The sequence below is a fragment of the Anabrus simplex genome, chromosome 1, assembly GCF_040414725.1.
Source record: "Anabrus simplex isolate iqAnaSimp1 chromosome 1, ASM4041472v1, whole genome shotgun sequence".
Taxonomy (NCBI): domain Eukaryota; kingdom Metazoa; phylum Arthropoda; class Insecta; order Orthoptera; family Tettigoniidae; genus Anabrus; species Anabrus simplex.
The window spans coordinates 1,005,310,594-1,005,337,930 of record NC_090265.1 but is presented as its reverse complement, the minus strand read 5'-3'; the positions used below and the strand labels follow the sequence as shown (position 1 = coordinate 1,005,337,930).

The 27,337-nt window shown below is 39.4% G+C and overlaps 1 protein-coding gene across 1 annotated transcript in view; it reads right to left on the bottom strand.

Moving 5' to 3' along the window:
• The window catches only part of LOC136857885 (neurotrimin), a 749,463-nt gene extending 730,919 nt beyond the window's left edge, over nucleotides 1–18,544 (bottom strand). Inside the window, exon 1 of the mRNA XM_067136920.2 lies at nucleotides 18,415–18,544. Coding sequence (XP_066993021.1) covers nucleotides 18,415–18,508 — 94 coding nt within the window. The 5' untranslated portion in view covers nucleotides 18,509–18,544. The remainder of the gene's footprint in view (nucleotides 1–18,414) is intronic.
• Nucleotides 18,545–27,337: the final 8,793 nt, after the last annotated feature.

Below are 27,337 nucleotides of genomic sequence, written 5' to 3'. Positions count from 1 at the left end.
CGATAGTCTGCGTATAAATGGGTGTTAACGTTTATCTTCAGACCCATCTCTTCAGTTACTACTCTTATGTTTTAAGTTACGGTTCCCTTTTGGAAACTTGATGTTTGATACCTTTATGCTATTGAGATAAGTTTGCAGGCTATACAGATTGTCAGAAGAAATGTTCAATCTTGTGAGGTTGGTTATCGTGCAGTCAATGGCCGTGTACTGTATGTGTGTGCAGATACGGACGGCAACGGTTCCATATGGAAGGTCTTTTCATGGAGAAATTCAGCATTTTTATGTCCTTAAAGTCATCAGGGTTTGTACGGTTAAGCATTTATAATTATGGTTTAATGGATAGGACCAGCAAGTCGCAATTAGTCCGTAATTAATATTATCATCCGTCATAATTAGAAAAGCGGGTGCTAAGCAGTAGCAGTAAAGGTGTGTTCGTTTAGCTGGAAGGAAAGTCGAAACATTTTAAAATGAAACTTTCACTGAGGTTAACTCGTCTTACACCAGAAATCAGTACCAGGCTAATTACTGAAAAGATAAAACTAACCACTCTATCTCATTGTCAGGACTCCTAAAACAACAATCCTCACCATCAAGATCTACATGATATCTATATACTCATAATAGAAACGTTAGTGTTGACCCACATAGATTTCGATGAAACTGACGTGAATTGTCCATTAACATAGTCTATTTTAAATTTAATGATAACAATTTTACCACAAAAATTAATAACAGTGTTTTAATTGATTGCTGTCGGACCGAGCTCGATAACTGCAGTCGCTTAAGTGCGGGCAGTATCCAGTAATCGGGAGATAGTGGGTTCGAGCCCAACTGTCGGGAACCCTGAAGATGGTTTTCCGTGGTTTCCCATTTTAACACCAGGCAAACGCCGGGACTGCACCTTAATTAAAGCCATGGCCGCTTTCTTCCACTTCCCAGGCCTTTCCTATCCCACCGTCGCCATAAGACGTATCTATGTCGGTACGACGTAAAACAAATAGAAAAAAAAAATGCTGACGAATAGCCGAGTATCTCAGTACAGTTACCTAACGATGACGTGGAATGACCTTGCATATATGTAGAAATATTCCGATAGATCTGTTTAAAATTACAATTACAGACTTTTCAGTGAAAGTGAGATTATAACAATACGAACAGTATTTTAGGCTCTGCAAACCTGTTACTAACACGAAAGAATATGAATATTGAGAGACATTGAGTAGGAGATTGATGTTGACACAGAAAAGCGAGATTTTTTTAACCATGCCTCCCATTTTTAAGCGAATATCACAACATCCGACTTCAACGTTGCTCAGTAAAGTGATTATCATTTGGTAGCAGGGGAGGTACTACAAAATACATCTGGAATATCTCGAAAAGGTTAGGTATTCCCCGTAATACACTCAGCAATATCATAATAGACATTAACAAAAACTCGTTAAGAATTCTGCACCACCATAATTATATTTCATGATTGTCAATCTAACTCACTTTGTGTGATAATCACCATTTGAATGTTGCGTTAAGTCCAAGCAGTTCTTTATTTGTGCATAGGAATATCTTTTTCAAACTGTAACATTACGTTTACTAGCGTTTTTGTAAAATTCAGGTCCTTATGGTCTTAATCTATAATAGAAGGTAAAATATTATGAAATCTTGCTTATTTACCCCGTGTTGTACGATGTCGGCATGTAAATGATCTCTGGTGAAGAATTTGATGTATATCTGATTAAATGAATTAAAATTCAGCAACAATTCAACCAACAGATTTCTGGACCTCTTCCCTATTTTCTCGCCTTCTATGGCCCTTCCATTTTATTTGACAACTGCCAACCACAAATAATCCAATTTTAGGATGAATGAGAGCTGAATTTGGACACAACTTCAGTCCGTCGAACCGGTTAAATTAGTGACAGATAATCATGCGCCTATTGGGTGCTTAGCTGTTATGTCAACTGCTAGACTGTGATAGAGGACTTTAAAATGAGCATTTGTAAGATTCGTAAATATCATATTATCTGTGATTCTACCTCTCATACGAGTATGTAAGACATTAACGTAATCTAATTACCCCCACTACACTCAGATGTTAAGGCTGTTCCTGATATTGCTGATGTACATAAGCTCACTTTCTTCCCCTCTGGATTACGTGCCCATCTAGACTGTAATTGCCGATCATGTCTCGTGCAATAATATAATCATTACCAGACGTAACACCAACCATTTGATAAACAGTGCCACACCACCATTTCGAGTTGTAGCTCTATCGGCCACATCATTATCACTACAAACCTGATCGATTCACTAATAAACAGAACTTCAATTACCGGACATACACTCTGAAGTCATCCTAAGTGTTAACTTAAATTCGTCATTCAGACAAGTGTACCATTTAGCTTACTAACACCCCTCGTTTATTTTATGATGCGTCTTACATATATATGAATAACATTAGTGATGAAGTATGAGTATAACAGTAATAAAATTAATGTAATTGGGTTTACATCCCGGTAACTACATTTGCGGTTTTATGAGGCGCCTGGGTGCTGGAATTGTATCCCGCAATAATTATCTTGGTAAGTTTTAAGATCTTAAGACATTGTATGCCTTCATATTTTTCTTCTGACCCGGAGATATTAGAGCTTCCAATCTCCCTCCCTCCCTTATGATTATTTTATTTCCTTTATTACCATTACTGTGCTATACTTCCGTGTCCATTCTATTAGAAATTATCTGATATACTCTGATGTTGTTAAGTCTGGGATAGTTATTCGACTTCCCAATTTATATATTAAGTGTTCAACATTTTCTTTTTCAAATGAACATGAATATTCAACAATGGCGGGATGACTGTCTTTCCCAAGGATGAAATGAAATTTACTCCGTCATAACATTTGTTTTCAATTTCCGGAAAATACATACAGATGGCTGTTATAACACCTGGTACACTTTGGATATGTACGAGTACTTATTTCGTCAAAGGAAAAAGTGTATCATGAGCTTATGTGAACGACTTTTCTCGACAACATTTATATTAATCACGGAAATTGCAGTGCTATGATCAACCTTCATGCGTTTATCCATAATGAAACCACTTTAGCGTTTCAACGACACGACTATCTACGCCTGTAAGAAAGCTACATTTCCGGTTGCATACATCTTTGGAGCTCCTGACAATGCTGTCTGGGAGACTGAAGATTCACGTTTCCCAACTCCCATCTCCACAAATGAATCATTCATCCTGTTTTCTTACTGTCATACTTACAAAACTTCTTTAAGAAGATTCATCATCATCATCATTACTATCACATTTGGCTCCATGGCTGAGTGGTCACGTCATGGCCTTTGGTTCTCGGTGCTCTGAGATCGAATAACATCTACAGTATTCCCTGCCTGTCGTAAGAGACGAGTAAAATGGACCCCATGAGCTCTTCACTTGGGAACGTCGGTTTGTGACTACGGGACCCTTAACTGAGTCCTGGCACTGCTTCCACTTACTTGTGCTAGACTCATCACTTTAATCTAACCTATCCGACCTTTCATGGTTAATTCTTTTCCGAACCCCGATGGTGTACGGTTTTTGAGGCTTAGAGAGTTGTTCATTTTTACGCCCTTTGTGGACCTTGATGTTCTTTGGCCCATACCTCCAATTTTTTGAAGTGATGGACCCATTCTTTTTTTTTCCCTCTGAATATTGTTAACAGAGGAATTTTACCAAATTTGGGGGCGTACGTCCTCTTAAGTCAATAATCACGACCACCAATAACACAGAAAATAACAGCAGAAAGGGCACGGCACACCTCAAATGACAACAACAGTCAGTAAGTGTAATTATGATGTTGGTAAGTTTTAGGATCTTAAGACCTTGTAGGCCTTTATCTTTTTCTTCTGACCCGGAGATATTAAAGCATCCAATCCTCCTCCCTCTCTAATGATTCCTTTTTGTTTATTCTTCGAATGACTTTCCTTCAGATTTCGTTAATCAACTTCACTATCTTCCCAATGATTAGGGGTTAATAATCATGCGGTCTTGCGGCATAATAAAAAACTATCACTATAACAACCAGTTAGTTCGTTACTGTGAAATGAAAATGGCGTATGGCTTTTAGTGCCGGGAGTGTCCGAGGACAAGTTCGGCTCGCCAGATGCAGGTCTTTTGATTTGACTCCCGTAGGCGACCTACGCGTCTTGATGCGGATGAAATGATGATGAAGACGACACATACACCCAGCCCCCATGCCATATAAATTAAGCAATTATGGTTAAAATTCACGACCCTGCCAGGAAAAGAACCCGGGACCCCTGTGACCAAAGGCCAACACGCTAACCATTTAGCCATGGAGCCGGACAGTTCGTTACTCTGACGATTCAGATAAAGATAAATGAGGTAGTTCCTGCTTATAGTTCACGAACGGTTTTCGCTTTTCTCAACTTTTAACGATATGAAGTATACCTGAATACTCTTTCTGGTTCATATTGTTTTATTTACGGTGAGAGTCAGGTTTATATATACTACAATTCTATTTTGTCCTTTTACCTAAAACAATGAATAGAGCATTTCTATTAGTCCAGTGTAAAATTATTTTTCTTTTTAAAGTTAATTCATGGGCATTGCATCTGACAAGTTCTATATCCTACCTACAGTGTTTACAAAAGGACTACCTGCATATTGCTATTTATAGAACACACTGAACGTAATCAAGAGCAGATAAAAATTGAGCGCTAAATTCACTCGCGCATTCGATGTTCAAACGTGAGATTAGCCTTCAGCGATTGTCCATAAGAGTTCTGCCACTGTATAACACAATATAAATATTCTAACATTAGCGAGTAATTTAAACTCGTATGGCGTTGGATTAACAAGTGAAAAACAGAACATTAATGTGTTCTCTTTCAATTCATGGATGAGCTATAGGCCTAACGGTTATTTACTTAACTGATAAATTATCGTGGAAGGAATTAAAGGTTAATACAGTGTTTCACATTAGAATATAACCTAAAATTGTATTTACTGCAGGTAAGGAAGGTGGGGTTTTAAGGAGTTATGGTAAAATGAAGCTTTTTACTTCACAGAAATACGTAATTCTCGATAACATTCTGGGAAAGAAAATGTGTACGTTAAAGGTCATAACACGTTATTTACACCAAGAAATGTGTATTTAAATGCAGCACTTGCCTCTTTAAATCCACACTGTCACACTGTGTCACCGATGAATGTGTAAATAGTGCAAGGAATAATTGCTATAATAATAAAAATTGTATTCTCTATACAGTACGTTCGCCGAGCAGTTAGGGTTGAGCAGCTGTCAGCTTGCATTCGGGAGATGGTGGATTCGAATTCCATAGTCGATAGCCCTAAAGATGGTTTTCCACGGTTGTCAATTTTTACAATACGCTAATGCTAGGGCTATACAATAATTAAAGCATGGCTCTAAATCTTTCTCAGTTTTATCTGTTTCCCTTTCATCACCCTCAACGTGTTAGTGCGACGTTAAACCAGAAGCAAAATATATAAATGAACATTTAGCAATTTATTTCTTGAAAACAGACGTATTATATTACGAAGGACGGCTCACGACAATTCCACATGGTTCACTTAATCCAGAGGTCATACTGTATATGTACAGTATGTGTACTTCAAGTTTATTATTTAATTTCCAAACTATATAAATTTAAAATAATTTTAATGTTGTCACGTCCCCCTGCCTACTTTGAAGGTTTCCGGAGATGGAATTTTGTCCCGAAATAGTTCTTTCACGTGCCTTTAAGTCTACTCTTACGAGGTTGGCGTATCTGGACACATTCAAATGCACCGGACTGATCCGCGATCGAACACGCCAACTTGGGCTGTTCTGCCATCTGAATAATTCTGACCAGGTACATAAATTAGTTTCTTAGGTTAAATTAGTTATTAATCTCCATACCATAACTTTTTATCCATTAAGGTCATATTTTTGACTCAAATAAAATATGTCACATTCATGGCGTGTGATATTTCAATGCTGGGCTTATGTATTTTAATAAGTTTTGGCATAGTAAACTTCCTATAATATAAGTGTTTAATTTTGAATTCGGGAGTAATGGAAATACCTTACTTACTACTTCCTTTTCATTACTGCGTTTTGAAATCAATGATCCAGTACCGACTGTGCAAGTGAACAATGTTTGTTTATTTCTTTTACAACTGATCTAGTTTCTAGTAACAAGCTTTGCTCCTGTTACATGGATTCGTTCGTTCAGTGATGATCAATGAGTCAAAGTGAGATACAACTAGTTGTGAACCAATAACTAAACCTACTCCTGAGATAACAATTTCAATAACTGGCTGTCTAGGAAGATTTCATACGGAAAGAAAAGTAAGTGGAAACAATGACGTCATCATATGTAACAACTATCTCTAACCGATTGTCAGATATTTTATCAAACCAGGGGCTGGTTGGATCAATAGGACCACCAAAGTTTATGTAGTTTCAAGGAAACCGCCAAAACCGATGATGGTGTAATAATGTGTACTGAGCGAAATTGAGTAAGGGTAATTTACCATTACTTTCCTTACTGGGCCAGAAAACACCATTGAAACTCAACTGACTCTATGAGCAACAAGACACACTATTCATAGTCTAAGTGAAATTACGTAGCATCACTCATTAATAACTCAGCACTTTCCATACTGTCACAACCACAAATAAAGCTGAGACTTCAATGGAAGATAAATTTTGCTCTTGCCTGTGCCAAGGGGCATACGCTAGAATATTGTATGTATTGATAAATACTCACAGACTGGAAGAAATATTATCAGTTAGTTAAGTATTCGGGAGCCTCCGTGGCTCAGACGGCAGCGCATCGGCCTCTCACCGCTGAATACCGTGGTTCAAATCCCGGTCACTCCATGTGAGATTTGTGCTGGACAAAGCGGAGGCGGGACAGATTTTTCTCCGGGTACTCCGGTTTTCCCTGTCATCTTTCATTCCAGCAACACTCTCCATTCTCATTTCATAGCATCTATCATTCATTAATAAATCACTTTGGGAGAGGCGACCCCATCGTACTAACAGCCTATATCTGCTTCATTCATTACATCCCTGACCCGGTCAATGACTGGAAAACAGTTTGTAGGTTTTCATTTTCAGTTAAGTATTCCATCTCTTTTCAAAAGGTCCATAATATATTTGTTGTTCTCATAACATTTTATTTTCTGAGTAGTCATAATTTTAAGCAAAGCAACACAATTTCAAAAAAGGGATAACGTCTTCAGAGGAAATATGGGGTATTCACTAATATTTACTTTAAAGAGCTGGGTAGATTTTCACGCAAGAAAATGAATAAAAACGAATAAACTAATATGTAATATACAAATGTTTTCAGTACAGTTAGCCTATATGAATAGCTGTATTATATTCTTAGAGGATGTGCTGTACAAAGGATATTTTCACCGTAGTTAATTATTTACCACGCAACTCTTGTAAACATTCGTTACTTTAGAATGCAATGGAAGGACATTATGAACGTTGGTTTTCCAATGAGCATATATCAATATTCGAATAGAACGTTCGGCTATCTTCATTTCAGAGACTTGGCAATCTAGAAAGCAAGAATAGTGACAGTACCTTTTCAATACATAATTTCATTAATCAAAGAGGAAAGATTTATGTCTTCTAAAACATGTATGGGTTAAAGAACGTTAAGTGACTTGAAAGGTGAGATGAAATATTCTAAGCCACATAAGTTGATAACAAAAGTTTCTTCTTGTGGTTTAACGCCGTACTAACAAATCGAAAGTTTTTGGCGACCCAAGGATGGGATAGAGCTAGAAATGGAATGGTAGAAAACCGTAGCCTTAATTAAAGGTACAGCCCCAGCTTTTGCTTGATGTGAAAATGGTAAACCACAAGAAAACTTATTCAGGGCTGCCCAATGCAAGCACATAGCTACGTAATCTTAGCCGCACGGCCAACTCGCTCAGAACAAAAGAAGTTTACCGAGATACCTGTAAGTCGGATAACAACGAGAGAAAATGGAATTAACAGGTGGAAGATACGTCACACGCCGTTTGTTCCCATTTCCACTGATTCATACTCAAATGCTGTGAACTCCTGAGCAGTGAACAATAACTAGACGGTTAGGTTATTAGATAGTAATACAATAATTACACTAATAACGTAATGTATTATGTATAATGCATTAATGTTGAAGCAGGTAACAGATATAATAATTGAATATAATGAAATTAACAAACATACGTAGTGAGAAATATTTTTCTCTTATTATCTAGTCACAATGTTTGTTTCGTCTTGTTTAATTTTGTAGACAGGATACTCTTGACGGGACTGAATATATATTCAGGTTATTTAATTATATAAAAAGCACAACCTCGTTGGGACGGAAAGGTAGGAGATAGAAGTTATTATTTATATGTTAAACTTGTGTCGCTCTTTCTCTGCCTATGTGATTCATGAAACGCAATAGAGTGCTTGTATCTCGTGTGACATGAATAACACTTCCTATTTTATTAAAAACAATGAGTAGATGTGTGCACTGAAGTAAACAATTTCATAAAGATTGTACTGTAGATTAAAGAGAAATTGATATGAGAGGAACATTACGAACTCATTGCTAAGGATAACATTACCTATTAACTCTTATATTTTCACTAAATTCTATTCTGCCTACACAGTTAAAACAATTTTCCCAACGTGTTTGCTATTAAATTTAAGTGACGATCATTTTAAAGAATTTTGAAAGGAATAATTTTTCAGCAAACTTGTGTATTGTTGCAATTAAGGATTACGCTTAGAATAAATCAAAGATTGACAAACACAATAAACATATCTGATTTCAGCAGCGCTGAAAGCCCTTGTCGTTGTTTCCTAGAATATGGGTTCGCTGAGGCTGAGGTTCGTGACATTTGACGGACTACAAATACAATAACTCCATATCATTGGCAAGAAACTCCTACAGAATGCAATTCATCAACTTGTATGCCCAACCCTTGTTCCATTCCTCCACGGGTGCGGGTATGAAGTGAGATGAATCTTCGTAGCGAGTTTTTTATGACCAGATGCCCTTCCCGACGTCAACCTCATCAGAGAAGTTAATGAGATAAAATGAATGACATCGGGCCGTGCGATTAGGAGTTCACAGCTGTGAGCTTACATCCGGGAGATAGTGGATTCGAATCCCACTGTCGGCAGCCCTGAAGATGGTTTGTGGTTTCCCATTTTTACACCAGGCAAATGCTGGGGCTGTACCTTAATTAAGGCCACGGTCGCTTCCTTCCCATTCCTAGGCCTATCCCATCGTCGCCATAAGACCTATTTGTGTCGGTGTGACGTAAAGCAAAATAGCAAAAAAATGAATGACGCGATATGTTAGAAGGAAGGGAGATGTAAAACTAGTGCCTGCACATAGCCTAATTCCGTCGAATAGCACCAAGGTGTCTGCTCAAGGCTTGATGTCGCCATCCGTCGGACGAATCACCATCAACAATCCAAGCTTTTGGCATACCACCTTTGTATACCACCATCTCCCCTAAAGTCGGCCAACATTCTGATGGTGAACGTTTTTTCGACCAACGGGACTCTAACCGGCTAACCACGGTGTCAGACCGTTTAGACTTCAACGCCTTAACGATCATGACCTCCAGGCAGATACGCAGTTACATATTACACACCTCAAGAAAGGTCTTGTACCGCCACCCGTATTTTTTGTATTCGTGAAAAATGTTCGCTCTAAGAGTTGTTTTGGGGTGGCATTATGTATGGACGTCGAACGCCACTCATCGTCGTAAAGAGCAATATGACCGGTATACAATACCAGAATAGAGTACTCGGGCACACTGATCATGCCAATAACATTTCGGCGACAGATTCGTTCTGAAAGTTGACAACGCATGCTCGAACAACTCTAGTCTTGTGAACCTCTTCCTCAGAGAGACATACATCCATCGGATGGACTCTCCTGCGGTGTCTCCGGACATGATCCAATTGAACCTGTGTGTTATGCTGAAACAGGCAGTGCGACGACGAACGAATGCACCTCTCAAAATGGGCGATCTCCGAAGGGTTATTGTCCAAGATAGGGGCAGGTTCGACCAGGACAGCCTCAACCACCTCGTCATAGCATGCCCAGCGTGCCACGGCGGGTCTCATCATGTTTCACTGCATGGAACGGAGTAAAACCATACCGAAAGGCAGAATCAGACTCCCATGTTCAACAGGCGGATGCACGTTGCCGTAGAATAGTGTTTGTGTTGCACCTGCCGTTGCTTTCCCTTTTCATCAAGCGTTCTATGTTTGGCATAAAGTGCGTATTTGCATCCCATACATACCCTGGGGTCATCAGAAACCTAGAAATCCGAAACTCCAGGGGGTGGAAAACATTTTTGAGGTGTGTGATAATAAAAATAACAGCATTTTCTTATTTCAAATAATTATAAGTAAGAACATTACTACAGGGATGTCCATCAGTAAGGATTCCTCACTGGTGCCAATTTGCATGATGTAACTTATACCGTATTATAAGTGTATGTTAACATATGCGTTTTGAATAACGTGAAATTAAATATATATATATAGATAGGTCTTATGGCGACGATGGGATGGGAGAGGCCTAGGAATGGGAAGGAAGCGGCCGTGGCCTTAATTAAGGTACAGCCCCAGCATTTGTCTGGTGTGAAAATGGGAAACCACGGAAGACCATCTTCAGGACTGCCGACAGTGGGGCTCGAACCCACGATCTCCCGAATGCTGGATACTGGCCGCACTTAAGCGATTGCAGCTATCGAGCTCGGTGAAATTAAATATAAAATTATGAAATATTTTTAATTCCGTCATCATATACAGAATATTCTGGATAAATGCCATCGGCGAATCTCCGAGTTTTGTTTTTAATTCTTGAACTGTAACTCATTTTACAAATTTCTCCTTCATTTTCTTCACCGTTTCTTCTCTATAAATATTTAAGTGAAGAGGAGGAAGGGACTTCTTGATGGGAAGGATCCCTTTCCGTTCATACCCCTCAGTTCTTATTACTGCAGTTTTAATTTTGTGCATATTGTTCCAAAATCACGTTAAATATGGTGAGATTTTAAAGGGGGAATAATTTCCAAACATAACAATATTTTAAAGAATATTCAGACATACAATTCAGTCGTCAACAACTCTTATTACTTATGTCTAAGTGTATGCACCACTAAGGAGACAAACGGTAAAAATATTAACTTGAGTAAAAAATGCAAGGTCAAAGATAATCTTATATTTTTTTAGGTTTTAATGACACCAGAATAAGAACAGTCCAGGACTATAAAGGTAGTGGCAGATTCCTGACATATTTCCCGTAATGACGAGTCCATCCTACTTTTCTTCTTTTTGATCTTTCCCGGACATTTTCCCCATTATTTAGGGCCAGCAACAATTTGAAGTATACCTTGAATTATACCCTTTCCAATCCAAACCTGGATTATTCATTATTGCGTGATTTTATGATGGTTGTAGTGTGACACGTTGTGTGTAAACGAAAATGTTTATTAAGACGATCGCAAACACCCTGCGCCCGAGCTAGGAGAATTAACCAAACGAGGTTAGAATCCCCGGCCCATCCGAGAATTGAACCCGGTGTCTCTGAACCGAAGGACACCACAACGCTGACCATTCATCTGAGGAGTCGGTCGGATCCAGCCGTATCCTGCATCGCATAAATTAAAGTGTAATGAAGGGTACAACTGTCATCCGGTATTCAAGTGCGAAACGAGATTTTACTTCTCTTGATTTATTTCTATTATAAGATCTAGTTTATTATTGCGTTCTCAGGTAACAAAAGGGTATTTTTCAAGCTGTAGTATCATCTTAAAGCCTTCATATGTGCAAAATATAGTTATCTAGTGCTGTGAATGAATGTTAATAACGAAAACGACTCGTAAACATTTCTAGAAAGACGAATGAATTTTCCTATTTCTTGCTGAAATCATAGGAACTCAGACATATCTAAACATTAGTAGCAACATTGATAATGAGCCAATTGATTTTAGATTGAATTAAAGTTTTAAATTAATTGACGCATTCTTAATCATAGGTGGGAAAGCGAGGATTATATCCTTACACCAACTTTAACCAAAATAATTTTATATTGGTCGATTAACTAAGATACAGCCTAGTTTGCCTAGCATGAGAAAAGGAAACCATGGAAGACTGTCTTTAGTGCTACTGACGCTGGAGTTCATTCTCATCATATCCCGAATGAAAGCTAATACCTTCATTGCTAATGTCATCAGTGCATGATTCAAACTATTATTGAGACACTGAGTTTAGTTTTGCTAACTGTTAGATCTACCTCCAAGTAAACCTTGTTCCATTACATGCTCGTTTCATTATAATAAATAAAGGAATACTTGTGTACCACTGAGAAATATACTTCATATCAAAAATTAAAAACATGTGCTAAACGTCGAGTACATTTAAGCAAGAGCTGAAGATATTATATGAATACACCGGGATGTACATACATTTAACACAACAGTTCGGTACGAACTTCCTAGCTCTCACAATGACATTTTACTTCCAGGATTTGCCTGTTCTCCCGGTTTAGAAAGCCAAGTATAACGGCCCTGAGGATCCGTTGTGGTGACCACACGACACCTCGTAATCTTCAGGCCTTCGAGCTGAGCTGCGGTCGCCTGGTAGGCCACAGTCCTTCGGGGCTGTTGCACCATGGGGTTCGTATTTATATGCCTGTTCCTAGTTCCTTCCACTTTTTTTACTATTTACGAACGACAACTTCCTTTAACTTTGAGCATGTCTATCAGAAAGTATATTGATAACAACGGGAAATATTTATCACTGGTTCTTTGTCATTAGTTCAGCAGTATTCCCCTTTTCACTCTTCATAGTATAGGAGAGTGAAAATGAATTTCAGTGTATTATTAATATGTACGTTTTGAAATATATGAATCCTTCATTGTGTAAACAGTCTGATATATAAATATATTGTTTTCGTATTTAATTATATCATACAGTATTAGTTAATGTACTGTAATGCTATCAAATTCTGAATCGAGTGGCTGTTGTCGGGAATTAGTGATATATCACAATTACACTAACAATAGTTCCTTTTCATATCATGCACTTAGCTTGTCACAGTGAAAAGTATATCAGTACCATCGTATTTGTCTCCTATTGTGTTTACGCGGTATTGTTTCTCTTTATTCTTTTATTGGCTGTCCCGATTCTTGCTTTTGTTCGGTCATTTCAACAACAAAACCGTTATTATTCTCCTCATGCAAATAATAGAAATAAAATAATCACACTATTGGACAATAAAATAAACAGACAAATAGATTTACAAGGAATTGGATGGTTTATGCATTCAATACCTTCACTAAAATGTGTAATGAATATTCATTATTTTCTTTGGGACATACTGGCAACTGGTTATGCTAGCGGATAAAGAATGAGGCATGAGATAATACCTATACTAACGTAAGTCTTGGGATATGTGTTGAGTAAGGGGATGTAACAGTGGAAATCATTATGTCCTCAACAAGAAGATTAGGCGTGTCCTCACCTAATACACCATCAGCTTTCATAGGTAACCTAGGCGTTACTGAAGAGGTGCACTAAGGAAATGAGGAGTGAATTAGTTTCCCGTTGCTTTTCTCCCTGCCAACCGAGCTAGTTGGCTGTGTGTATTGGCTCGAGTAGCTGAAAAAGTGCATTGGGGAGAAGTTGGGTTCCTATCGCACCGTTGGCAACAGCTCTGAAGATGGTTTTCCATGGTTTCCCATCTTCACATCAGTGTTCGGAGGATGTACCTTAATTAAGATCACGGACTCTACCATGTTAGGTACCACAATATGTAAAATATTCAATGTAAATTTAAATCGTATAGCAGTTGTATAGTATTACTTGAAGTAATTCCACATACTGTATATGAGTTGATTATGTGTGTAAGTACAGGAGATATTATGAGTAGAATGTTGTAAATAATATAAATTTATCAAGGACAAGCTGTGTGTTTAATAGAACAATTGTTAGTGTAAACTGTATAATACTGCATTTTAGGCAAATGTCTCCTTCTCTTCTTAATTTAAATTTTAGTGCTTGATAACAATGTATTTTTGTGTATCATTTGCCACCGAGGAAGACACCTCATTTGAAAATAAAGCGATTTTGATTTCATTTCATTTCATTTCATTTCATTTCATTTGACTTGACTTGACTTGACTTGACTTGACTTGACTTGACTTGACTTGACTTGACTTGATTTGATTTGATTTGATTTGATTTGATTTGATTTGATTTGATTTGATTTGATTTGATTTGATTTGATTTGATTTGATTTGATTTGATTTGATTTGATTTGATTTGATTTGATTTGATTTGATTTGATTCGGTTCGGTTCGATTCAATTCGATTCGATTCGATTCGATTTGAACTGAAGGAGAGAAAAAATGAAGCCATAAAATCTCTGCTCACCTAGTCAAAAGTTGTAGTTATGTACTAGTCTGCCATTCCCACTAAAATGCATTGAAATGCATCCTCTGACCAAAACGACGATACACCATTCATTACAGGAACTGTATAAGGAATAATGTTACTAGTAACTCTCATATCTCGGGTACCTTTACATCGCCGAAGTCAAATAGTCAAAAACGAGAGATGAGAAAACTGAAACAAAGAAATTTGATCCAGCCCATTCCAGGAGACACAATGAACTCACAGCACTTAACCTCAGAAGAGATCGATAGGTATGAAAATGAGACACTTCCAAACTCCGTATAAACTTAAAGGGTGAAAGAAAATCTGATATTTCCAAGGGAGCGAAAAAAAATCTCTAACATCTCTGGGTGCATTTCGCGCGGAGGGTTTGGAAAGGAGGAATTAAACTCCGAAAACCGTCAAAAATTAGTTTCGTGTAAAAACAGGATTAAAACCAATAGATCGTGAGTACGTATTACATCACCCAGTGGGAATATGTTTCAAAAAGCGATGACTTCGTTATTAGCGGGCTTTAAAGCATCCTTAAAGTTATAAAAAATCAGAAATTAAAATTTTTACACATTTTGTTAAATTATTAATGGCAGTCTAGTGCAAAGAGACTGCCCACATGTCAGTAATGCTGCTAATTCCAACTTAACAGCCTTTGGAGTGCAAACCCGGCACGACATAGGAAGTTTTATTAGACACTGCTCTGCAGTAGGAAAGGGCTTACAAGTAATGCATTCTGAGTGTCTTTAAATAAATTAATACATACATACATACTTCATCATTATAGACTGTTATGCCTTTCACCGTTCAGTCTGCAAGCCTCTGAGAATTTACAAAACGTCGCCACAATCCTCGATTAATAAATAACAAGTAAATAATAAAATAAATAAATAAAATACATATTCTTAGTTGGTAAATGTGACTGAGAGGTTGTTGACATAATTCATGAACGACCAATATTGGATACATTTCTGGTCAGGATCGATGTATATTTGAAGGTGAAAATATCCGCAGCTGAACATCGCTTCTAATAAAACAACGGTGCACACAATTTGACCCTCTGGCAAAATTCCAACACTCAAAACTTCCAACTTGATCGCGAGAACCTCTTAATTTCACTACTAGAAACTAATATTGTCCGTTGTCGTGTGAACTGAGGAAGAACATGCTTTATCATCAGAATAGTAGCACAAGTCGATCTAGAGGGGTCAAATTGGAAGATTTGTTGTTCTTTTTTGGCTAGAGGTTTAACGTTGCCCTAACTCAGGTAAGTCTTCGGCGACGACAGGGTAAGAAAGGGCTAGTGCAATGAAGGAAGCGGCCAAGGACTAAATTAAAGTTCAGCTCCAGCATTCAAGTGTGAAATTGGAAAACCACGGGAAGAACTCTTCAGTGTTGCTGATGGTGAGATTCAAACCTACGATCTTCCGAATGCAAGCCCACAGCCAACTCGCTTGGTACGAGTAGAATTCAAAGGAAGCGGAGGCCATACAATATGTAAGTTTATTACTTTTCTTTTTGCAAAGTTTCAAGTCAAAGTTTTCCAGTTCAAGAAAGAAATATTGATAATATTGACATCTTTCTCTTTCACTTCTGCATCCAATACCCAACGAGATAAAATGGAAGAGGAGAACCAATACTCTCCACATCAAAAGGGAATCCAATAGTGAAGGTTGAGTGATTGTATTTTTAGCTCACAATCAAATTCATGGGGCAGTTTTTTTCAGTTAATTTAAAGAGACATTAATGAGAGGGATGAATCCAAAATTTTCACCCTAATGCGTATGTTAAGATCGTTAGAAAATACATCTTGATAACTGAGAACAATAGGCTGGGCAATAATCAGACGAGGAAACTGACTGTTGATATCTTTGTCATATCACCGACCCTCCAAATTTTTGTTGAAATCAATAATGTTCTACTTTTACGGTTTTCGGAGACGCCGAGTTGCCCAAATTTATTCCCGAATGAGTTGTTTTGCACGCCATTAATTTTACGGACACGAAGCTGACGTAATTGAGCACCTTTAAATACCACCGGACTCAGCCAGGATCAAATCTGGCAAGCTGGTGTCAAAAACAACAGCTCCTCAACCGTCTGAGCTACTCGTGGAAATTCGTTTACAAGGATGTGGCTATTGAAATAAAAGCTCCAAGATATGAGTGGGATTCAAACTATGGTCGCCTTCGTGAGACACTAGTGACTGTGACTATCGTTTATGACGCTACTATTTTCATAAGGATATTTCCCAGAGATTAATCACACCTAGCCTACACCTGAACTTATCTTTCACACAAATCATAACACAATGTTCATCTATTCATCCCAGTTCTGTGAAGGCTTTATATTAACAATCGCTCAAATTTCAGTCTACGAAGCAATAGGCTATGCCAATGATGATGATGATGATGATGATGATGATGATAATAATCGTATAGCTTCACTTACTGTCTACAGATAGTTTTTTACTCTGTTTAGGCTGTCCTCATGTCATTTTGAATGTTCCACTTTACCAGATGGGAGAAGAACCAAATTTCTGTTAGACGTAGAATACGTGCACATTATCGAAACCGCACGTGGGCCGGTGAGCGTTACAAAAACTACGGTGTTTAATATCTCATCGTAGTGATGAAGGACCAATGAACCTACCTCAGTATGACGTCACTGGGTGATGCAGCACCTCCACCATCTTACTGCAATAAAACACCGTGCCGCGCGGTTACCAATGTTGCGTTATCGAAGAAAAGCCATGGGGAGGTCCCCATACGGTTTTTCCTGTGTAAGGTGCGAGTTGTACAGTTGTGATGATAACGGCAGGCTCACGTGCTGAGTACGGAGCCAAAAACTAAAACTAATGCGGAGAGGTGAAATAAACAAAAGTCTGAACGCAGAAAGAAGACTGGTTAGAAGCATTCTTGGCCCAAGGGCAACGGTAGAAGAATATATCCGACAACGATCTACTAAAGAATTCGATGTACATGTGGAGAATATAGTACACACCATACGTAAAAGAAAATTATCGTTTCTCGGACATTTGAACAGAATGAACAATGGCAGACTCACACACCTAATTTTTAATAAAGTCATAAAGCTTCAAGTACAACCAGCATGTTTTACACAGGCATTAATGACCTCAAAGAATCAAACATTGACATTAAGGATACGCATAATAGGAAGTTATTTAGAGACAAAATTCAAAAAGTAATAATTTCGTGTGGCTATTTCTAGCCGAGTGCAGCCCTTGTAAGGCAGACCCTCCGATGAGGGTGGGCGGCATCTGCCATGTGTAGCGAACTGCGTGTTATTGTGGTGAAGGATAGTGTTATGGGTGGTGTGTGAGTTGCAGGGATGTTGGAGACAGCAAAAATACCCAGCCCCCGGGCCAATGGAATTAACGAATGAACGTTAAAATCCCCAACCCGGCCGGGAATCGAACCCGGGACCCTCTGAACCGAAGATCAGTCCGCTGACCATTTAGCCAACGAGTCGGACAATTAAAAAAAGTGATCTTGAGGGATGAACAAGAAAGAAAAAGAAAACAGCCACATAATATAGAACAGTTCCGGAAACAGAGATCAGAACGAAAGAAACAGATCTGGCAGAGAGGAAGAAGGAACATAGTAAGAGTTGAAGTATTGTTTTAACGTGCTCTGCAAAAAGTGCTATTCGATTAAATAAACAAAGGAGGAAAGAAGACGAAAATTAGGTTTGGGGTAAGATGATTTACGCTCTGGGGTTGGAGCTAAAACACTATCCGAGTACCTGCCAGAGGTGAGAATAGAAATACAGTATTAGGGGATGGGAACGATGTGTCAAGATATTCCCTGCTACGATTAGGTTATTAGATTTCTGAATTGAGCAGTTTTACCTCACTATTGAGTATTCTGTATTATGCAATTTATTTACAAATATACAGTATATTAGTAAATCTTACCTGTTTCAAAACCAGTTTCTGGAAGTATTCCATAAGTAAACAACAGAATTGCTAAGTATTTGATTAAATAAACGTAACTCTCTAGGATACCCATAATGTGAACAACAACTGCGATGCTTATTCAGCGGCACTGTATTGTGATGTACTATTACTTATAAGTGATGATCACATCTAGTTGGCCAATGGACGAAGATAACATTTCCTTTTGAAGTTAGCAAGGTCATACATAGCTTATTGGCACGAACTTGGAAGTGACGAAATAGCAGAACCAGCACAACTAAGCATCCTATACGTCTTTCTATATCGCATTTTACTGGCACCATAACTATGCTATTTGAAGGATGAGAAAGAAGAGCGCTGACCTCCTTCTCCGCAGCTGGTGGATTCGATCTCGGCTCAATCTGGTAGTGGTATAGTGAGGGTACCCAAATACGTCAACTTCGTGTTGGTAAAATCACCGGCACGTAAGAGAACAGTTATTTGCAACTTCGGCATCTCCGGAAACCATACAAGTAGTTAGAAAGCAAAGCAAAACCATCTCCGTACAGGGCATGAAGGCACTTGGAGGAGTGGAAGGTAAAGATCTTTCCTTAATCTCGGCACGAAGTAGATGTCAGCTCTATCACCGGCCGCCTTTATTCCCAGGAATTAAGCAAACCAAATCAAACCAAACCCCGAAGGGCCATGGTCTACCAAGCGACCGCTGCTCAGCACGAACGCCTGCAGAGTACGATGGAGGTGTTGTGTGGTCGGCACGATGAATCCTCTCGGCCGTTACTCTCGCCATTCTAGACCGGGGCCGTCATCTCACCGTTAAATGGCTCCTCAATTGTAATAGCTGAATGTTCCTCGAGCCAGCCCACAGATCCTAGGTAAAAATCCCTGAGCTGGCTGGGAATTGAACCCGGGGTCTCTGCATAAGAGGCAGGCATGCTAGCCCTACACCGCGGGTTTCGCCCAGGAAGTAGGCCTTACTCATTTTTGGTACAGGATCAGTGAACCTCTGGGCCATGTGCCACTCCAGAAGTGGAAATCTCGTTTCTTTTATTAAAATTTTAAGTTCGTGCCTGAAACGGTTTCGGAGGAATGTGTATTGTGCATTTGAGAGTCCACCGCCATCTAAACCCCTCAGGAGAGAAATGTATTGAAGTATACAATCATTATTTTGCACCTAGGACACGAAAGAAGAACCTTATTGTAAAATTAAAACTTTGTACGTCAAACGGTTTTGGAGGGATGAATAATTTCGTTTCCGGACCTCATCCCATTTAACACTTCAGGGGTGGAATGTTTAAACATATTTCCTATTTCATACCTAGGATTAAAAATACATAGACCGAGCTTGATAGCTGCAGTCGCTTAAGTGCGGCCAGTATCCAGTATTCGGGAGCTTTGAAACCCACTATCGGCAGCCCTGAAAATGGTTTTCCGTGGTTTCCCATTTTCACACCAGGCAAATGCTGGGGCTGTACCTTAATTAAGGCCACGGCCGCTTCCTTGCCACTCCTGGCCCTTTCCTGTCCCATCATCGCCATAAGACCTATCTGTGTCGGTGCGAAGTAAAGCAACTTACAAAAAAAAAAAAAAAAATACATACCACTATTTGGATTTTTTCTTTGTACGTTAAACCGTTCGGAGGTATGAATTAATATATTTTTTTCCGGATGTTAACCCCCATTTAACTCTCTGACGGATTAAATATATTTCAAACCTACTATTATTTAACACCTAGAATATCATTTGAACTTAAAACGCCGTAATTCAAACGGTTTCACAAAATGGATATTTTTTCATCATTCCTCACCCTACCCCCCCCCCAACCTCAGTCAGAACGCCTTAGGGATGTAGTGGCTTAAGACTTCTTCTTATTTAATATCAAAAACAGAATTTTAGGTTTATAGAGGGCAGCACCGATCTCTGTTAAAAATCGAGTTGAAGCCACCATTATTATTTAAGCCTAGTATATATATTAAACATTTGGAATCTGATTAGTAATTAGAGAGGTCTATATAATTAAAAATATACATCTAACATGCGCAAGAATACGTATGTAGGTACCATTAATGGTATACAGCAGGGCCTCTCAGGGTGCATGCACCAGGGCATTGCGCTGGGCACGGTGCAAAAGACGACTTCGCTTGGTTGACCAGAGTGCAGACCCGACTCCTCTCGATTAGGAGCAATAGGCTGTCTCTCTCTTTCCTCACGCCTGTCTCGCTCACTACGCTGTCTTCCCTCTTCCTCACTTGCTCCGTAGCGCTCTAAATCCGAGCCGAGTTGAGCTGAGCTTAGCCGAGTAACCCAGAGACGAAGCGTTGGTCTGTGCCGAGCCGAGTGGGACCGATGCACTGTGCACAGGATCTCTGCGCCTCAGTTTGCACGTGTGAGATTTTGGGAGTTTGACAGGCCCAAGTATACAGTATCAAAAGAAATTCCTCCAGCCGTGTACTAAGTTTAATATTACTTCATTTAAACTCCTGAGTTTTCTAAATACATGTCTTTGGCAATAAAGAACAGAAATCAGAAATTCGGTCGAGTACCTTGGCTGTTATGAAGACAATTTTAGAACTTCAAACAAGTCTACATGGTCCCAATCCTTTTATGCGTGAACTATTTTGGATTATACCATGTTCAACTCCTACGAAACCCGAATTTCTTGAAAATTACAAATTAATACGTCAAATGGTTTGGAGGGATGAAGTTTGTCATAAGTCTACACCCTGCAACCAAAATCCCTTAGGATGTATTTTTAAGACCTGTTATTATTTAAAACATGTAGGAGCAACCATCATGTGAAATTTTATCCTCGTACGTAAAGTGATTTCAGAGAAGTGGATATTTTTATAATCGGGCCTCACACGCACCCTCAGTCAAAACCCCTTAGGGTTGCTTTGTTTTAAGACCACTTTTTATTTAAAATCTATTACATAATTATATGAGCACCATCATGTGGGATTTCAACCTACTAAGTCAAACAGTTTCACAGATATGAATAATTATGATTTTAGGCATTACTCTCCCGGTCAAAACATTTTAAGTGTGTATTATTTTAATACCGTCCGCCTCTCTGGTGTAGTGGTTAGCGTGATTAGCTGCCACTCCCGGAGGTCCGGGTTCGATTCCCGGCTCTGCCATGAAATTTGAAAAGTGGTACGGGGGCTGGAACGGGGTTCACTCAGCCTCGAGAGGTCAACTGAGTAGAGGTGGGTTCGATTCCCACCTCAGCCATCCTGGAAGTGGTTTTCCGTGGTTTCCCACTTCTCCTCCAGGTAAATGCCGGGATGGTACCTAACTTAAGGCTTCCTTCCCTCTTCCTTGCCTGTCCCATCCCAACTCCCCATCCCTCCACAAGGCCCCTGTTCAGCATAGCAGGTGAGGCCGCCTGGGCGAGGTACTGGTCATTCACCCCAGTTGTATCCCCGACCCAAAGTCTGAAGCTCCAGGACACTGCCCTTGAGGCGGTAGACGTGGGATCCCTCGCTGAGTCCGAGGGAAAAACCGACCCTGGAGGGAAAACAGATTAAGAAGAAGAAGATTATTTTAATACCACTTGCTCTTTAATACCTGATATATAAAGGAAAATCAGCATGTGAAATTTTAAGTTCATATGTAAATCCACAAAGGTAGCTGAGTTTGGATTTAAAAAACGCAGGGTGTCACTATTCATCTCAGCAACCCCGAAAACTATGGATTCGACACTATTTTCGATTATTTTGTATTCCTCCCCCTCACCCCTAACCCTAGCCCCAAAAGTGTTAGATGTGCCTTGCAACCAGGCGGTTAGTCTCCTGATAGTAAGCCATATGTGTTCCAAGTTTGGTAGAAATCTCTCCAGTAGTCCCTAAACTATGGTTCGAGATTAATTTATATTTATATTTATATTTATATTTATATTTATATTTATATTTATATTTATATTTATATTTATATTTATATTTATATTTATATTTATATTTATATTTATATTTATATTTATATTTTTTTTCTAGTTGCTTTACGTCGCACCGACTCACATAGGTCTTATGGCGACGATGTGGCAGGAAAGGTCTAGGAGTGGGAAGGAAGCGGCCGTGGCCTTAATTAAGGTACAGCCCCAGCATTTGCCTGGTGTGAAAATGGGAAACCACGGAAAACCATTTTCAGAGCTGCCGACAGTGGGATTCGAACCCACTATCTCCCTAATACCGGTTACTGGCCACACTTAAGCGACTGCAGCCATCGAGCTCGGTATTTATATTTATATTTATATTTATAAATTTTTATCCTGAGACCCCAGACCTCTTTTTACGTCATCATCATTATATTTTGTTAAAATAAATACTGTATTTACAAAATTTCGTACATCATTGGCAATATTTTCCATCTAAAAGTGTCAAGTTAGAGGTTTTCGATTTCTGTTACCATCGGAGCTTGATTCATGCCCAGTACTCCCTCATTCTTTCAGTCTGTATTCGTCTCCTTTCCTCTGTTCACGGTGGTTGAGTCCAGGATCTGAACTTTTGTTGTAAACTCCTGGTATTCAAGTCTCTAGATGTTTTGGCTTCCCTGTTGCTGATTCCTGCACCTTGTATTGCTACTTCTTCTAAATCATTTATCACCTCCCGACGCCAGCCTACTGTAATTCCCTTGGTCTCAAAAAACCTCACTCATGGGTTCATTCTGCAGGTGTATCCAAAGAACCTGGCTCTTCTTTTCCGGATGTTGTCAGAGACTTCTTCCATCTTGAGATACAATATTCTTGGTTGCTTTTCCTTATGTACGACCAGTCTTATCTTCTTCGAGGTAACTATTTTCTCTCAAGTAGTTTTAGAGTCTTGATCGACCCTGATTTTGTTAGGTTCAGGCACTCAGCTGCTAATAAGTTTCTCGGACGTATCACTGTTTGGTAATAATCTTAGTTTTGCGTTGATCGTGATCTTCTTCTTGTTTTAGGTGTTCTTGGTTAGTTTGCACGCCTAGGTCATTGCTGATCCTGGATACTAATGCATATTTTTCTAGCAGGTTTCTGACACTTTCTGGATCATTTCATATGGTCATCCATCTAAGTGCGAGGCCTTCGAGGCTGAGCAGTGGTCGTTCGGTAGGCCAAGGCCCATTATGTCTGTAGGGCCGTGGGGAAAATAAGGCAACAAGGGTGGCCAAAGACAGATTTTCCATTATTTTGACTTAAATGAATAACAATATTGCTAGCCACGTGGTATATGGCTAGAATGTCTGCAGCTTTACCCGGAGGCTTCGGGTTCCAAACACGAATAGTCCGTGGATTTTAATCCTGGGCAAAGGGCTGCTTAGTGTGGAAGTGGAACCGGATTCGATTTCTGGACAGATCGGGAAGTTGTACTTGGATCTATGGCCTGGTTCAAGTCCACTCAGCCTACGTGATGACAATGTTCGTAGGAGCTACCTGACGGTGAGATGGAGGCCTCGGTCTAGAAAGTCAAGAATGTTGACCGAGAGGATTAATTAAGCTGACCACACGTCACTTCGTAATCTGCAGGCCTTCAAGCTGAGCAGCGGTCAGTTGGTAGGCCATGTCTCTTCGGGGCTGTTGAGCCATGGAGTTTGGGTTCTCTAAGTCTCGTGAAATAAACTGAGGAGCTTTTTGAAGGACCGAACCACGTCGAGGATACGAGGTAATATGGTTGAGGGAGTCGCTGATTATTATGTGTAAATGTATTCATTATGTTCAAGTTATTTCGTGCATAGTCAGTCTGTAGTATGTATCATATCTATAGCTAATTTGTGAAGATGTATATTAGTACGTAAGTGTAAATTTGTATTTATTTGTAAATATTATCTTATTGCAGTGCGCTATTTAATTTTATATTGCATCCTCTGTAATTGGGTTATCTTGTAAATGAAAAATAAATATATTCATATTCTATTCTAATCTGCAGGACATTTTAGTAGGCCAAGGTCATCCGGAGCTGTAGAGCCACATGGGTTCCCTTTTTGGTATTACAACATTTCTGAGTCATCTTAACCTACCGTTCCGTAATCTCAAGCTCTAGTGAGATTTGAAAGGACCTCTGGGTACTGGAAACGAAAGAATCAGTGAAAACTAAACCGTCGTTAAAATATCGCATACGTACCATGTAACGAAAACATTCTGTTTTGTTTCATAGATCCTGTTGCTACTGGTTGTTAATTCCATGCAAACATCTTTAAAACTATTAACCAACCAAGATTTGAAATAATATCAGAACATCCGTACACCTTAGTACACGTTAGTACACATTAGTACACATTAGTACACATTAGTAGACGAACAAGTTTGAATGGCGTTTACAAAAGTAGGAAAGATCACAATATGAAGATAAAGTTGGAATTCAAGAGGACAAACTGGGGCAAATATTCGTTTATAGGAAGGGGAGTTAGGAATTGGAATAACTTACCAAGGGAGACGTTCAATACATTTCCAATTTCTTTGAAATCATTTAGGAAAAGGCTAGGAAAGCAACAGATAGGGAATCTGCCACCTGGGCGACTGCCCTGAATGCAGATCAGTATTGATTGATTGATTGATTGATTGATTGATTGATTGATTGATTGATTGATTGATTGATTGATTGATTGATTGATTGATTGATTGATTGATTGATTGATTGATTGATTGATTGATTGATTGATTGATCACAGCCTTAAAAATAGCTAGTAACAAGGAAATATATCTGGAAGTGTTATTTGACGATTCTTAAGTTAACAAGGGTGGCAACAAGGCAACCTGTTGCAGTGATTAATTAATAAATAATTAAGTAAACACGGCGGAGTAAATATCTGCCCTACCCCTTGGCTGACTGGTCAGCGTTGAGGCCTTCGGTTGAGAGGGTCTCTGGTTCGATTCCCGGCCGAGTCGGCACTTTTAATCACGTGTAATTAATTCTTTTGGTTCAGGAACTAGGTATGTGTGTTTGTCCCCGTACTCTCCCATTCATATTCATACAACACACTACACTACTAACCATCAGAGAAAAACGCAATAGTGATTACATTCTTGCATATGGGCTTGACGTCAGGCAGGGCATCCGTCTGTAAAAGAGAGCAAAGTCCACATGTGCGACACGCCACAGGTGTGAGAAGAGCGGTAGAAGAAAAGAAGAAGATAGTAAATAAATAACAAGAATGGGGCGAGAAAATTAATGTCCCAACAATTTATAGCGATCCCTAGAGACGTAATGGCACCGAAATTTATCTCGCAGGGATTATTTTACGTTCCGGCGAAAGCAACACCATGACCCTCTCGCAATAACTTTTGAATGACGGTTAGAGAGGTGCTTTCTTGTGTTGAAGAAGAAGAAGCCGATATTCGGCTTTATCATTTCATAGGTCAGTACAAAGTGGTGATAAATATTATATAAGTTACGAAAGAGCGTTGAACACCTAACAATTATATACTTGTCACAAGAGAACTAGAGCTTCGACAACGGGCGAGTTGGCCGTGCGGTTAGAGGCGCGCGGCTGTACCTTAAGGCCACAGCCGCTTCCGTCCAACTCCTAGGCCTTTCCTATCCCATCGTCGCCATATGACTTATCTGTATCGGTACGACGTAAAGCAACTAGCAAAAAAAAAAGAGCTTCGGCAAATAACTTTTTCTTTTATATTCCTCGCTACTGTTCAAGACAAATTGCATAACTGACAAACATTTCAACAGGTTTACTTTTAAAAATTAAGAATGGTGGGATTAAGGGCCTTGGCCTGCCAAGTGACCACTGCTCAGATGAATGCGTAGAGATTACGAGGGGAGCGTGGTCAGCGTGACGAATTCACTCGGCCGTCATTCTTGCTTTTCTTATATTGGGGCCTCCATCTCACCGTTCGATAGCTCCTCATGTAGGTCGAATAGACCTCGCACTATCTCTGAGATCCTGGTAAAAATCCCTCATCCGGCCAGGAATAGAGCCTGGGGACTCCTGGTAATAGAGATGTTATGCTCAGAGACTGCAGAATTGGCTTATTAACTACAGTCACGAAATAAGAACTCTTCCCTTCAGTCCCTCTTCACGGTACACTGGAAAGAGAAAACAACTCAACGTTTCCAAACTGAAACATTTCACCTGGTGGATTTTAACTTTTTCTAGTCCTCTAGCCAGTGACGAACGCTTTCCGCGTGAATATCGGTTTGTTCGCTTCCAGTATCCAAAAGCAGTGTCAGCGTCTCGGGACGCACTGGGACACTCGTATAATTTTAATTCTTCAACTTAAAATTTCAAAAGACCGGCTAAGATAGTTCAGCGCATTTAAACACTGGCCACGGTTGCCACTAGCATTGATCCTGCAGACAGTGTATGTATGTTGGGTATTCAGCCCGAAGGCTGGTTTGATCCTCCACAGCTCCACCACAGCCTAAGTACCACTGAAAAGGCATAGTATCCAAGATCAGCAAAATGACCTAGACGTGCAAACTAACCAAGAACACCTACAACAAGAAGATCTCGATCAACGCAAAACGAAGAATATTACCGAACAGTGATACGTCCGAAAAACTTATTACCAGCTGAATGCCTGAACTTAACAAAGTCAGGGTCGATCAAGACTCTGAAACTACTGGAGAGAAAGATTATGGGGAAAATATTGTTACCTCGAAGAATAGAAAACTGGTCGTACAGAAAGGAAAGCAACCAGGAATATTGTATCTCAAGATGGAAAAATTCTCCGACACCATCCGGAAAAGAAGAGCCGATTTCTTTGGACACACCTGCAGAATGAACCCAGGAGTCAGGTTCTTGGAGGTCAACGGAACTACAGTAGGCCGGCGTCGGGAGGTGAAAAAATGATCTAGAAAAAATAGCAATACAGTCAACTTCGAATTATACAGTACTGTCGGCCATTCTTGAAATTACTGGCCATGTGTGAGTCAACAATGAGACTGTAAAAAAACCAAACCAAGCCCCATGGCACAACAGCCTTGAAGGGCTTTGGCCT